Genomic DNA, 13,988 nt, shown 5'->3' with positions numbered 1-13,988 from the left:
GGAGAGGAGACAGGATGTCAAATTTTTGGGTTTTAATGCCGGGCGGTGGTGGCGCACGCCTTTAATCCCAGCACTAGGGAGGCAGAGGCAGGTGGATCTCTGTGAGTTCGAGGACTGCTTCCAAACCAATACAGAGAAACCCTGTCTCGAAAAACCAAAAAAATAAAAAAATGTGTGGGGGGTGGTTTAGCAGTTGGTGACTGGAAGCTGTATCCCATGGAGCATGGGGCTGAGACTGGTAGAATGTTTTACCCTTAAGTAGAATGGACGTACCATGTGCAGAGCTGAGGGGAGAAGAGCCGCCGAGGGAGGGATCTTAGCCTTAACATGCAGGCAACACCTCACTCCAAAGAGAAAGACACCTGTAGCTTGGGGTCAGTCCAACTATTTTAATCCTCCCAGCGACCACAGGTCGTTAATTCATCCACACTGTGCAGATAGGAAACCGAGGCTCGGAGGACCCAGACATGCTGGTCACAGGATATGGTGACTGCATCCACAAGAAGTGCCCGTTTTCTCCCTGGTTCCATGGCCAGCACCGGGGAGACAGGTCACAGTGCCCTTCTCACATTCCCATCCTCAGCCTATAGCAATCAGAACAGTCAGAGGCCCAAAAAGGGAAGCCCCGGAGGAAGGCTGGCAAGCTGCTCTGTGGCCGGGTCCCAGCGGCCACTTCCCCAGCATCTGTGTCCGAGGTCACAGCAGCGTGCAGCTGCAGCTTCTCTCCTGCATGGCCACCAGGAGCATCCGGAGGTTTCTTCTGGAGTAGGGCGGGTAACGGAGGTCATTGATTTTCTCCATCCCGGGGCTACGCAGCAGGCAGGCACGCTGGTTGGAAAAGGTGTCGAAGGAGAACTTGCCGTGGTACCTGCCCATCCCGCTCGCTCCTGTGGACAGCATGGAACATGGGGTTTAGGTCCTTAATGGCCAGATGAGGGGACATCACATAGACTTGTCTCTGAGCCTCTATCCCCATCTGTTCAGTGGGTTAGTCAGAAGACATTATGGATAGAAGGCTGACTCCTGACCCTGTCCCCAGACCAGTATGTCAGGTTTTGGTGTGGGACGGGCAAACTGAAGTCAAGGGAATGAATTCTCGAGCCACGATGCCCCAAGTTGAATCCCAACCTGTCCTAAATAGGTATGTCACTGTGGGCAAATGGCAGCCTTAGGTTTCTCCTGCGACAGTGGCGCCCTCCTCCTAGGGTTGTGGCAGACATCTTCAAACCTGTGTAGTTCCTGGTGTCTGGGAAGGGAGAAGGACTCAGCCCAGAGAGTTCAGGGGACATGGGAGCAATGAAGCTGGCTTGATGGAATGAGTGAAGCCAGAGGAGTGTTAATCAGCCAGATAAGTGCAGGTGGACAACGGGGGTGAGGGGCTCAGGCTTGAGGACAACTTAGCCATGAAGGTGGGTAACATGTCAGGGCCAAGCTCAGTAAGTGCCTCAGCAAGCTAAGAGACGGGGACGGGAGCAGGCTCCAGAGCAAGACCGGGACAGGCCAGACGATGCTGTCATCCAGTACTGAGGGTGAGCAGGTGGAAGGAACGGGACTTTCAATGAGGAAGTGTGGCTGGAAGGAGAAGTGTCTGCCTGTGTCACATGCCTGGGGGGCTTGCCGGGATACAGCTGTGAAGTTTACAGCTGTGTGTGGGGTGGGGCATCTCCACACCCCAGGCCTAGAAGCAGAGACGTTCAGAGCTGGGTTCTCAGGGACCTGGGAAGGCTGAAGGAGCACCTTCTGGCCCTATTGTGGTACTGAAGGTACCAGGACTCTGTGTGTGGATAAAGACAGGAAAAGTCAAGGAGCTCAGTGTCTAGAGGCAGCTGGTTCCTTTTTACAAAACCCACCAAAATTAGCTTTCTGTGGGTTCTCACCCACATGTTTAAGTGCAAGCACACCTGGAAGCTTCTACCACAGGCTGAGGGCGGGGGGGGAGGCAGGATGGGCACAGTTGGGTCTGCTGCCCTGAAAGTGGGCTGTGTGTTCTGCAGTTAGTGTGCTCGAGCAGCAGGGTGGGGATGCAGCCGAGGATCAGCCCAAGAGGGCAGAGCTCTGCTGCCACCTACCCACTCCTCCAAAAGGAAGGCTGGACAGGGTCATGTGCATGAAGCCATCGTTCCCACAGAAGCCCCCGCTGCTGGTCCGGGCCAGGACCTGTTTAATCACCTGGGAGAGAAACAGGAACCTGTAAAGCACATCTGGTTATACCCTGTTTCAGTAAGGACCTGAGGTCCAAGGTGGGTCTGGATAGACTCATAGACTCTACTCGATGGACACGCTTTCTGTGTGGGGCCCTGGCTGACTGACAAACCCAAGGAGAAGCAGTGAGACCTGATGTCACCTAGGGAAAGGCAGAGTGGGGACATGAGCTGGCTGCTGAGTCTTGTTTCTTTTTGTTTTTTGTTTTTTTTTTTTGTTTTGTTTTGTTTTTGTTTTTTCGAGACAGGGTTTCTCTGTATTGTTTTGGAGGCTGTCCTGGAACTCACTCTGTAGATCAGGCTGGCCTCGAACTCACAGAGATCTGCCTGCCTCTGCCTCCTGAGTGCTGGGATTAAAGGTGTGTGCCACCAACACCCGGCGCTACTGAGTCTTATAGCAACAGTTTTGAGAGAGAAGAGAGGGGTTTTCAGAGAGTAAGGAGAGAGAAGTAGGGGGCTTTGGGAAATGAGTTTGGACTCAGAAGCCTGAGATTGGCCTTGCCTGACTGCCTGAAGGGTTTTCCTGCAGTTAGTAGGTCTGAGAAGGCTGGAGGGAAAGGAGATGGATTTACTTGGCTTCATTTAATGCTAGGGGGTGATAAAAGCTCTAAGTTTGGCCTTGTCTGGTCAAGTGGATCACACCAGGATGCAGCATTGCCTCAGCCTGAGGCTGCCAAGAACAATGGTCACACCAGAGGATGAGTAGCTGGAAGACAGCCTGGCATGGACCAGTGCTGGACTCTGGAGACGTGAGGGGCAGTTGGCCTCACTGCCAAAAGGGCTGTGTTGAGTGTTCTTTTGTTTGTTTTGTTTTTCAAGACACAGTTTCTCTGTTTATTCCTGGCTGTCCTAGAACTCCCTCTGTAGACCATGCTGGCCTTGAATTCAGAGATTCACCTGCCTCTGGCTGTTGAGTGCTGGGATTAAAGGCGTGCGCCACCACTGCCCAGCTCATATTGTGTTTCTAAAGGTTCCATAGAAGAATGACTGAATTCAAAGGTGAGTCTGAGAAGGTCCCAGCGGAGCCCTCACTCATGTAGAACAGCAGAGGAAGTGGTCACAGAGCAGGTCCAGGACAGAATGGTGGCTTGGGTAGTTGAAACACACAGTGTCAGGTATGGTAGTGTTACCTGTGATTATACCAGTGGAGGTAGTAGGGCCAGGAGTTCAAGGAAAACCTCATCTACATAGTGAGTTGGGTGCTGCCTGAACTGTTTGAGACCCTGTCTCAAAAACAGGGCTGATGAGATGACTCAGTGACTGAAGCTGGTTTCTGTCCCTGAAATACACATGGTAGGAGAGAGCGGACTCCCTCACATTCTCAACAGACGGTCACACAAATGCTGTGACATGCACAGCTGACAACACACACAATAAATGTGAAAAAATGCTTTTAAAGCTAGGCCCAGCCAGCACTCAGAAGGCAGAGGCAAGCAGATCTCTGTGAGTTCGAGACCAGCCTGGTCTACAAGAGCTAGTTCCAGGACAGCCTCCAAAGCCACAGAGAAACCCTGTCTCAAAAAACCAAAAAAAAAAAAAAAGGACTTGTTACCAAGCCTGATGACCTAAGATTGATCCCCAGGACCCACAAGGTGGAAGGAGAGAAGCGACTCCTGCAAGTTGTCCTCTGACCTCCACATATATACACAGATACATAAGAATGTGATAAAAAATTGTTAAGTCAAAACCATCCATAAGAGTTGTTCTAACTGAATAAATGGCTCAGGAGACAAGTCTTTCCCCTGGATCTGGAACATCTATGCAGTAACATGGTAGCCGTCCCTCCATAGAGAGGGTTCTAGTACACTGCCTCCCTTTGGGCCAGCACGGAGGCTTGCTCAGATGCTTGAGACAGGACAGGACAGCTCTCAGCAGAGCCTTCTAACAGACACAGTCTTGTCCAAGTGACCTTTAACTTTCTGGGTACTTGGACTCTGGGTACCCCGAGACATTCTCTCTAGAAATCCCATTCCCTGTTATGAAGTAGTGAGGAACCAAGAAAATGGGAGACAATGCAGAGATCTGGCTGGACTCCAAGCTGAGACCAAGATCATGCATGGTGAGATGGGGAGCGCACACAGCATGGATGGAGAAGCAGTTATGGAGATGCCTGGTTCTGGCATGGTCAGGGTCCTTCACAGGGAGCTGGTTGTGGCATGCACAGGAAGTCTACTTCCTTTATCGCTTTTTGTGTATTTAAAGTTATTGTAGAAAGCCAGGCGTTGGTTCTCTCTTTCTATCATGTGGGTTCTGGGATAGAACACAGGTAGCCAGACTTGACAACAAGCACCTTTACTTTACCTGCTGACTCATCTCACCAAGGAGGTGAGATGCAGCCGGGCGCTGGTGGCGCACACCTTTAATCCCAGCACTTGGGAGGCAGAGGCAGGCGGATCTCTGTGAGTTCGAGGCCAGCCTGGTCTACAGAGCTAGTTCCAGGACAGCCTCCAAAACAATACAGAGAAACCCTGTCTCGAAAAACAAAATAAAATAAAATAAAATAAAGTTATTGTAGAGTAAAAAGTGTGTTTTAATTAAAAAATGGTGATAGCTGGGTTTGTAACTTATTTGGTAGGGTTTTTTTTTAACTATTACATTTTGTTTATTGTTTGTTTATGTGTACTAGTCTCAGCTCACGTTAAAATTTTGTGGGAGAAAAACTATGGGAGTCTGTTCTAGCACAGGATTCTAACTGAGCTATCTCCCCAGTTCCCTTATTTGGCCAATTTGTTGTTTGTTTGAATCTTTAAAGATTTTTTTGCTTTGTTTTGTTTTCTTTTTATTTCAAGACAGGGTTTCTCTGCATAACAGCCCTGGCTGTCCTGGAACTCACTCTGTAGACCAGGCTGGTCTTGAATTCACAGAGATTCTCTTACCTTTGCCTCTTGAGTGCTGGGATTCAAGGTGTGCACCAACACTACCCAGTAAGATTTATTTCTTTTATGTGTTTGTTTTGTTTTCATGCATGTTTTTGTACCACGTAAGTGCTTGATGCTTGAGGAAATCAGAAGAGTTATGCATCTTTGTGAACCAGCAGGTGGTGCTGGGAACCAAACATAGGTCTCCTACAAGAGCAACAAGTGCTCTTAACCACTGAGCCATCTCTCCAGCCCAATTTGGTAGGTTTTATCTAGTGTGCAGGAAGCACTGGGTTTGATTCCCCAAGGTCCACTATAACCAGGTGTAAATGCACATATTTATTATCCTAACACTCAGGAGGTGGAGTCAGGAGGATCGGGTTCAATCCTGGACTACAGAGTTTGAGGCTAGCCTATGCTACACCAGACCCCCATCTCAAAATATTGTTTGACCAGGTGTGATGTCATCCAGGAGAGTTTAGTTCAAGTAGAGTTTGACTTCTGGGAGGGAGGACGGGGCAAAGCCAAGAAGCCACCATACCTGAAGTCCTGTCACTACCCAGGAGGCTGTGTGTGTTCCCTCTGTTGCCACCCCTCCCACAACCCTGGTACTGGTACTCCATCCCACCTGACTTCTCTTAGAGAAGGCGTACAGCGCAAGTGGCTTCTCCCTCCGGTTGATGAAATCGATGGCCTCATCCAGGTTTTTCACAGTCAGCAAAGGCAGGATGGGTCCAAAGATCTCCTCCTGCATCACAGGCTCTGTCTCCTGCACGTCCACTAACACTGTGGGTGCTGCAACACAGTGGGTAACTCAGCCTCGCCCAAAGGCAAGACCTGTGGACCCCAATAAGGACAGAGCCTGTGCTCCACACAGGGCAGTCCCCAGGGTCGGACTTTCTAGGATCTCAGACTTGGGGTCTGGAGTCTCACAAAAGCTAGAACAGACGTTTAAGCCATACTCTGAACCTCTAGAGTGAGATCATAGCTTAGTGGGTCCCGAGTTTGAGGAATCAGTCTCAGAGTCACAGTGATGGGGTGCTGAGGATCTGAGCACCCAGAGTTGTGCACTCAGGCAGCCTCCATAAGGTAGTGCAGAGAATTCACATAGGCTGAGACTTGCAGCCCAGTGTGGGAAGGTCTCAGGCCAGGTTGGGAAGAGGGATACTCACCAATATAGAGGTCATTCTCATCACTCTGGCCACCAATGGCCACACGGCCACAGCCCAGCAATCCCTGGAGCCGCTTGAAATGTTTCTGGTTGATGATTCTGCCCAGGTTAGGGGAAGTCTGTGGGTTGTCTCCATAGAAACGTGTGACTGCATTCTGCAAGGCAGGCACCAGCTGCTCCTGCATCTCCTGGCTACAAAGGATATAATCGGGGGCCACACAGGTCTGTCCAGCATTGAAGTAGCGGAACCAGGCCACACGGTTGGCTACAGTCTGGGGGTCACAGTTGTCATCCACATAGCAGGGGTTCTTACCCCCCAGCTCCAGGGTGATGGGTGTCAGGTGTTTGGCAGCAGCGGCCATCACGATCTTGCCTACATAAGCATTCCCTGGGTACATGGAGTGATTAATTAGTCAATTGGCTAAGAGGGTAGCCTCACTTGTGTCCCTGGACAGAGGCTCCAAAGAAATAATTCATCCTGCACTCCCAGCAGTGAGTCAGACTCCCTGTCCCCCTCCCATGTGGAGCCCCTCAGCTCCTACCTGTACCCACTTCTGTCCCTGGCCCACCTTGTAGTTTATTCTCCAGCATGCCTTAGCAGTAGCCACCCCTCCGTCTCCTAAAACCACTGATGTCCTCTGCCTTGTCCTCTAAGACCGCAGCCCAGTTTAACCTGACGGATGCTCAGTCGCTCATCTCTGTCTCACATACGCCTTCCCAGAGTTGCTGTCTACAGGCTCCTCCCAAGGTGCCCCTCTCCTTCTGCCCACATCTGCACATCCTCCAGGTGGTCCCAGCCCTTGCCTGCACACCATAATTCTTCCAATCCTTGTTTACTCTCTGCCCTCCTCAGTTCAAACACCACAGAGGCACTTTGGCAACAGGGACACTTGTCCATTACCTCAGTGCTAAGAAAACTGAGGTAGAAGATTACCTCAAGTTCAATGCCAGTCTGGGCTACACTGTGAGATCCTGTCTTAAACAGTGGCTGATGCAGTCTTGGTGGTGCACTCTTGTAATCCCTGCACTCAGGAGCTGGAGGCAAAAGTGCCAGGAGTTGAAGGTCACCTTCAGCTACATAGTGAGTTTGAGGCCAGCCTGGGTTACATGACATTTAGTTTGGAAAAAACAAGAGAAACCCAAGCAAGAGCAACAGCCCTAGGACTGAGAGTATGGCTTAGTGGTAGAGCACTTGCCTGGCACCTCAAACACAGATAAAAGACTTCAGAATCCCAGCAATCGGAGGCAGAGGCAGGCAGGTCTCTGTAAGTCTGAGGACAGTCTGGTCTACAGAGAGAATTCTAGGACACCCAGGGCTACACAGAGAAACCCTGACTCAAAAAAAATTAAATAAATAAGTTAATAATCCAGAACATACAGCCTCTGACATACAGTCTGTGTTCTCAACAAAGATGTGCTTTTTCGGGAGGAGGGGCTGATGAGCACTTCCTAAGGACCCTATGCTGTGGTGGTGGACTTTGTCTTCTGTGAGGACCTGTGCTTTGGATTGCCTCACCTTTACAGATAACAATGGGCTGTGTTAGTCATGGGCCTTGCAACGAGATCTGGGTCCAGCCTGTTGGGACCTGGCTTGGGCTTTGCTTTGCCTCTGGATCTGGCCCTGAGAACCTAACATACGGGTCACCAGGGCTGACAGTGCAGAGATGACTTGAACAACACTCCCCTGCCTCCTACCTTGCCTACTATGAGACTGCACCAATGGAGGTCAATCTACCTTTGTTTCAGCAGCCTTCCCTGTCCCCAACTGAGCTTTTTTCTTTTTCTTTTTTTTTTTCTTGGTTTTTCAAGACAGGGTTTCTCTGTATTGTTTTGAAGGCTGTCTTGGAACTCACTCTGTACATCAGGCTGGCCTCAAACTCACAGAGATTCCCCTGCCTCTGTTTCCTGAGTGTTGGGATTAAAGGCGTGCACCACCAAAGCCTGGCTCCCAGCTGGGCTTTTCCTAGGCTTGAGGCAAGGTCTAGAAGAAGTCCTAAGCTCACTTCTCGCCTGCTCTCACCCCTGTAAGTCAGAAACCAGCCATCGTAGGAAGCACTGCCCACTACTTCCTCCACCTTTTTATCTTCCAGAAACTTCACCCTGGGCCCTTGAAGCAGATGCCTGGGACCTGGGACAGGCTAGCATAATGGCAGGTGACCTCTGGGAGGCAGCCTCCCTAAGAGCTTGGGTGCAAATCCTATCCTGGCCAGCTGGGCAATCCTGGATCAGGTACTGCTGCCCTTCAGCACCCTGAAACAGCCTCTCACCTGAAGGGACATCACAGGGTATATTGTCAGGGTCTGGTGCAGTAGGAGCTTGGCATGGGTTGAGGTTGGGGAGGTGATTGGTAGCTGTGGACATGGGAGTCTGTCTTCCCTAAGGGTCTGGAGGCTGGAGCCACCCCAAACCTTACCTGTGAAGAAGATGTAGTCGAACCTATGTTCCAGCAGCTGCCCGGTCTCCTGAGGCCCACCCAGCACCACAGCAAAGCAGCTCTGTGGGGAAAGACAAATGTCCTCAGACCCAGCTTCTGAGTCCAGGGTGGTCTAGCCTGCCCACGTTGCTTCACCCAGGCTTGGACGATCCTTCCTGAGAACATCTTGGGGGTTGAACTCTGCAGACCTAGAGCAGGAATGAAGCTAGGGCCAACTATTGTACCCCAGGGGACAGACTGCCCTGGCCAAATCCTAGAAGGGAAATTGAGGGTGAGGCATAGTGATGTAGCCAAGGCCATGCAACTCGAAAGAGATACCCCTAGCCAACTAGAAATTCATTCCTGTAATTCAGCTCTCAGGAAGCTGCAGAAGGATCACTATGAGTTTGAGGTTAGCCTTGGCTATAGAGAGAGGTCCTGTCCAAAAAAAAAAAGAGACAAAGACTGAAGACACAGCTCAGGAGGTAAAGTGCTTGCTGTGCAAGCATGAAGACCCACGTGTGACCCTGAGTCCCCGCTGAAAAGCCAGGTACGATGGCAGGCACCTGTAATTCCAGCTCTGGGCCAGTACAGAAAGACAGATCCCAGAGACTCACTGGTCAACTAGTCTAGCCAAATTCTCCAGCTCCAGAAACCATTGAGAGACCCTGTCTCAAAACACAGGGTGAACCGGGGTGATGGGGGCGCACACTTTTAATCCCAGCACTTAGGAGGCAGAAGCAGCTGGATCTCTGAGTTCGAGGCCAGCCTGGTCTACAGAGAAACTTCTAGGACAGGCTTCAAAGCTACAGAGAAACCCTGTCTCAAAAAACCAACCCAACAACAACAACAAAACGCAGGGTGAACATTTCTAAGAAACACAGAGGTTGAACTCTGGCCTCCACTTACACAAAAACATACATGAACACACATACACACAAACAAGCACACACACTCTCAAATAGACTCCCATACCCTGAAGGCCCTCCTGAGATTGGGCTGTGTCCCCTACCTTACCCCATGAGGAGCTGTCCAGTCCTAGACCTGGACTAACCCGGATTACCTGGTCCAGATAGCGGGGCAGGATCTCAGCCAGGATCTTCTCAATGGCCTTGCTGGTCTCTGAGGGCTTGAGTACCACACAGTTCCCTGCAGTCAGCACAGAGACAATGCTAGGAGAGGGTAGCTATGCAGGGAATGTGCTGGCCACACTAACTCTCAGAGGAAGAATCAGAGTGATGGATAGACCCTGGCCAGGGGCCGCCTGGGAGCAGGGTAGCAGGCCCCCTGTCTTCCTTTTCTGGTTTCCTAGGTAGCCCCGTGTTCTCCAGTGAGTAGGGCTGTGGGAAGGTGGAGGTCTCACCAGCAGCAATGGCCCCCACCAGCGGCACAAGCGTCAGGTTCAAGGGGTAATTCCAGGGCACAATGATGAGCACCAGGCCGAAGGGCTCCTTCCGGATGAAGGCTGAGTCCAGCTGTGTGGCCTGGGCCAGGGGTGAGCAGTGAGGCTCTGTGGAACCGCACCGTGGGAGCAAACAGTTCCGAAAGCCCAACTGCCACCCGACCCCCTCCTCCAATTACCAGATTCTTAGACACTTTCTCATCCTTCATCCAAGACCGCAGGTTCCTGAGGGCCAGGTCCACCTCTGCCTGGCTGATGGCAATCTCAGATACTTCCGACTCAAAGGTTGACTACAGGAAGGAATGAGGGTAAGGGCTGAGTCCTGGGACCTCCGAAACAGCAAACAGCTGGAGTGTGGGGAGGGTAAACTTCCTTCCCAGAGGTCCTGCATCTCTTTATCCTTTCACTTGTTCACTCATTCATTCATTCACTCACTCCAGAGAGCCCTGGGCATCTGGAGACAGAATATGGTTGGAAGGAATCCTAGCAGACGCAAAGGCCCTGTGGCTGGATGGGGCTTGCTCTGCTTCTGCTTGGCAGGGCGTACAGAGAGAGGGGCACAAGGCATAAGTCTCCTCAGTCAATGGTCTCATTGGGAGGCAGTACCACGTGCCCAAGGGAGAAGTAAGAAGAGAAACATCGACAGGACCTGGGACTGGGGATGTGACTCAGTCAGAAGAGAACTTGCCTAGCATACACAAAACTCTGGGTTCCATCCCCAGCAATACAGAAACTGGGCACGATGACATACACCTAGCACTGAGGAGGCAGGAGCAGGAGGATCAAGAGTTCAAGGTCATTCTCAGTTTCATAATAAGCTTGAGATCCTGTCTCAAACAAAACAAACAAACAAACAAACAAACAAAAACAGGACCATGCTGAATTCTGCAAGCTTGTGCTCTGCCCCAAATTCTAGGAGGGACCCAGGCTTCAGGGTCAGGGATGCCAGAGCCAGACTGAATTGTACCATTGAAATGCAAGCTTCCTTGGGTAACAGCAGAAGATGGAGGCCTGCAGAGGTGGTTTAGAGTGCTAGGAAGATCATACAAGGGGATGTGCCATGCAAAGTCAGGTGCGTGTTCTGTGCCACCCAACCCTACTGTGCTTCCTAGTAACTGAGCCTGGTTACGGCAACTTTCAGCCACACACAGCTCACAGGAAGCCTGGCATCTCCTAAAGGACCTATTGAGGTTTTTTTGTGGGGGGCGTGGCTATAAATCAGTCTACACACAGTGGGCACGGTGACCAGGAGAGCGGGGTACTTTGAGTGAGGTTCTCCCTCAGGCCCTGCTTTTCCTGGCTGTGTGTCTCTGGACTAGAAATTGCCTTCTCTGAGCCCTACTCTGGTTATAACTGGCTGTGAATTTCCAGCAGGAAGAGTGCTAGGGGTCACCACCGTAGCACCAGGCGGATGCCACCTGCCAAGGGTGGAGACAGTGAGTAGTCTGACTGGATCAGGGGGAGGCACCAGGTTGAATTTTCTGGGCCGCTGCGTCCTTTGAAAGGTCCAGGTTTCTGGAGTCAGATGAGAACACAGAGGTGGAACCTGAGCTGAAGGGGGAAAGGTCAGGTCTCCTGCTGGGCAGAGCTGGTGAGAAGCTGCAGGAGTCAGCCCTGGCCCATCAGACTGGTGACTCTCCAGAGAACAGCAGGGGATGAAGAGAAGAGGAACTCCCTGGGACAGTCCCTTGAACAGCCCTCCCAGGACTGGGGGACCCTGCATAACGGCTGCTGGAATTGAGAGGGAACCACGGGACCTCCAGGGCACAGAGGCTACAATGCCCACCGTGCCAAGTGAGACCCAAGTCCTCCAGGGCGTGGCCCACTTCCTCAGGCCTTTCTTCCATATCTCTCTGTCTCTCACTCTCTCCAGCTCTTCTGGCCTCTGCGGTTCCTCAATTATAGACGCACCAAGCTCTCCTGCTTCAAGACCTTTGCATGTGCTGCTGGGCCACTTCCTTCAATCTCCATGCAGCTCCCCCACTCCCAATTTCCTATCTGTGTTCTGAGCCCCCTTCTCAGAAAAACCTTTGTTGACCCCCCACATACAAACCAGCATCACTGTCTGCCCCTGACTTGACACTGGAATGTCTGCACCTCACATGTTACCAGGCCACACTCACAGCTTGGATTTACTGTCATATTGTCACCTTGTCTTCCCCTGCAGATGTCAGCTCTGTAGATGCAGGGACTTTGCTGTGCTCTCTGTGTGTCCCCAGAGCCAATCCTGGTACCAGTACCAAGCACATACCAAGTGTTCTGTAAATAGCTGCACAGTAGTTGTGGGGGGGGGATGGTGAGTCAGCTGTGCTCACGAAAGGAACTGGGTTCCCCCGGCCTTCCAACACCTCTTCCTTGAAGATGTAACTGAGCTGTGTCCCTTGTCCCAGCTGTGCCACCCTTGCTGACCCAGGGCCACACACACTCCCACCCTGATGTCCCTGGCCCCCTGGTACCTTGTGCAGGTCCTGGGCCAGTGCCTCCTGCAGCTGCTGTTTGTGGTCTCGAAGGAATCGGCTCAGGCCTCGCAGCTGTTCAGCCCGGAACTCAGCCGTCCGTGTCCGCCCGGTGTTGAAGGCCTCCCGCAGCTGCCGCAATGTGTCCTCAAATGAGTCCATCCTGCAGGACAGCGCCGTGTGAATCCCCCTTCGTGACACTCCCTGGGCCCTGCCCACCACCAGTGGTCCACAGACTCTTCCCAGGGCCTCCCTTGGATAACTCCATTGGTGACAAGAGTGGCCTTTGAGACTCTGTACTTATGGGGCACAGACAGACACAAAAGGCATGCCTCCTTCTGCCAGGTGGACTATAGGAGGCTACGGGGCAGGGTATGGGCATGGCAAGGCTGGGCAGGTGAGCCAGGGCTCTACTGCTTCAATGAAGTTAGCTCTGACCCAAGGCCCTCCCCCTCTAGTGCTCTCCCAGGGGCTACACTTCCCCCTGCCCGGCCTGAGTAGAGTGGACAGGAATGGACATAGTGAGTGCCACCACTGCAGCCACCACAGCTCAGGGGTCCTGCACAAAGGAGCCAGGCTGGCTGGTGGCAGCTCAGAGACCTGGGGTGACCTTGGGCAGACCCTCAGCCCCCTTGGCACAAAGGGAAGAAAGGCTTGGGCTTCTCAGAGGCCTCCTGCTCACCTCAGCCCAAACCAGCTGGACCACAAGAGAAGGTGACAGCTGGGGAGGAAAGCCAGGCAGGATGATGGGAAGTCAGCAGCTGGGACTGGCAGACAGGGAAGGGGCCTGATATTCCCCTGGGCTCATGGCTGTTTACACGAGGCTCATCAGAGGAGCCAGCCCTGGGACGCATTTACTCCTTGGACCGGTTGGGGACCCTTTCCTATTCCTCTCTGGCTTCAGGTCTTGGTGTAACCGAAGCCCACTCCAACGCTCCTTCATCTGCTCATAGCGGCCCTCTGCTGAGCTCTGTACTGAGTGACACCATAGGATGCCTGGTCACCCTCTGCCTACCTCCTCTTACCTATTTGTCCATTCCCATGGGACCAGGAGGCCAGCCCACTTTGCCTATTTAGCTCATTTCTTGGGTCTCAGTACCCCAAACTTCCCAGTGGCAAAAAAAGATAGTTGTTGGAGTTGTGGGGGTTTGTTGTTGGTTTGTGTTTAAAAAATTTTTTGCTTGTGCCTCTCTGTGTGGTGTGTGTGTGTGTGTGTGTGTGTGTGTGTGTGTGTGTGTGTGTGTGTTCCCATGTCCATACAGGCCCAAGGCTAATGATGGGTCCTCAAACATACTCCTCCTTATTATTAACTCAGTCTCTCAATTGAACCCCAAGTTTATGGATAAGACCAGTCTAGGACTGGAGATGCGAACACAGCAGTTAAGAGCACATGCTCTCCTGGGGCCCTGAGTTCAAGTCCCAGCACCCACATCAGGCGGCCCATAACCACCTGTAACTTTAGCTGCAGGGAATCTGACACCTCTGGC

The 13,988-nt window shown here is 52.0% G+C and overlaps 1 protein-coding gene across 3 annotated transcripts in view; it reads right to left on the bottom strand.

Moving 5' to 3' along the window:
- Positions 1-369: 369 nt before the first annotated feature.
- The window catches only part of Aldh3b1 (aldehyde dehydrogenase 3 family member B1), a 24,202-nt gene continuing 10,583 nt past the window's right edge, over positions 370-13,988 (bottom strand). For 2 of the 3 annotated variants that reach the window (XM_040750358.1, XM_040750355.1), the window contains exons 2-10: positions 12,502-12,664; positions 10,225-10,335; positions 10,007-10,127; positions 9,707-9,792; positions 8,644-8,725; positions 6,232-6,618; positions 5,688-5,854; positions 2,070-2,169; positions 370-887 (exon numbers count right to left, since the gene is read on the bottom strand). In XM_040750358.1, the coding sequence (XP_040606292.1) occupies positions 697-887; positions 2,070-2,169; positions 5,688-5,854; positions 6,232-6,618; positions 8,644-8,725; positions 9,707-9,792; positions 10,007-10,127; positions 10,225-10,335; positions 12,502-12,663 (1,407 nt within the window). In that variant the 5' untranslated portion in view covers position 12,664 and the 3' untranslated portion in view covers positions 370-696. Of the gene's footprint in view, positions 888-2,069; positions 2,170-5,687; positions 5,855-6,231; positions 6,619-7,164; positions 7,257-8,643; positions 8,726-9,706; positions 9,793-10,006; positions 10,128-10,224; positions 10,336-12,501; positions 12,665-13,988 lie in introns of those variants that run through there. The other variant, XM_040750361.1, reaches the window with a different exon arrangement.

Source organism: Mesocricetus auratus, unplaced genomic scaffold, assembly GCF_017639785.1.
Source record: "Mesocricetus auratus isolate SY011 unplaced genomic scaffold, BCM_Maur_2.0 Super-Scaffold_4256, whole genome shotgun sequence".
NCBI lineage: Eukaryota > Metazoa > Chordata > Mammalia > Rodentia > Cricetidae > Mesocricetus > Mesocricetus auratus.
The sequence above is the reverse complement of the archived record's forward strand: the minus strand, read 5'-3'. Positions and strand labels throughout refer to the sequence as shown.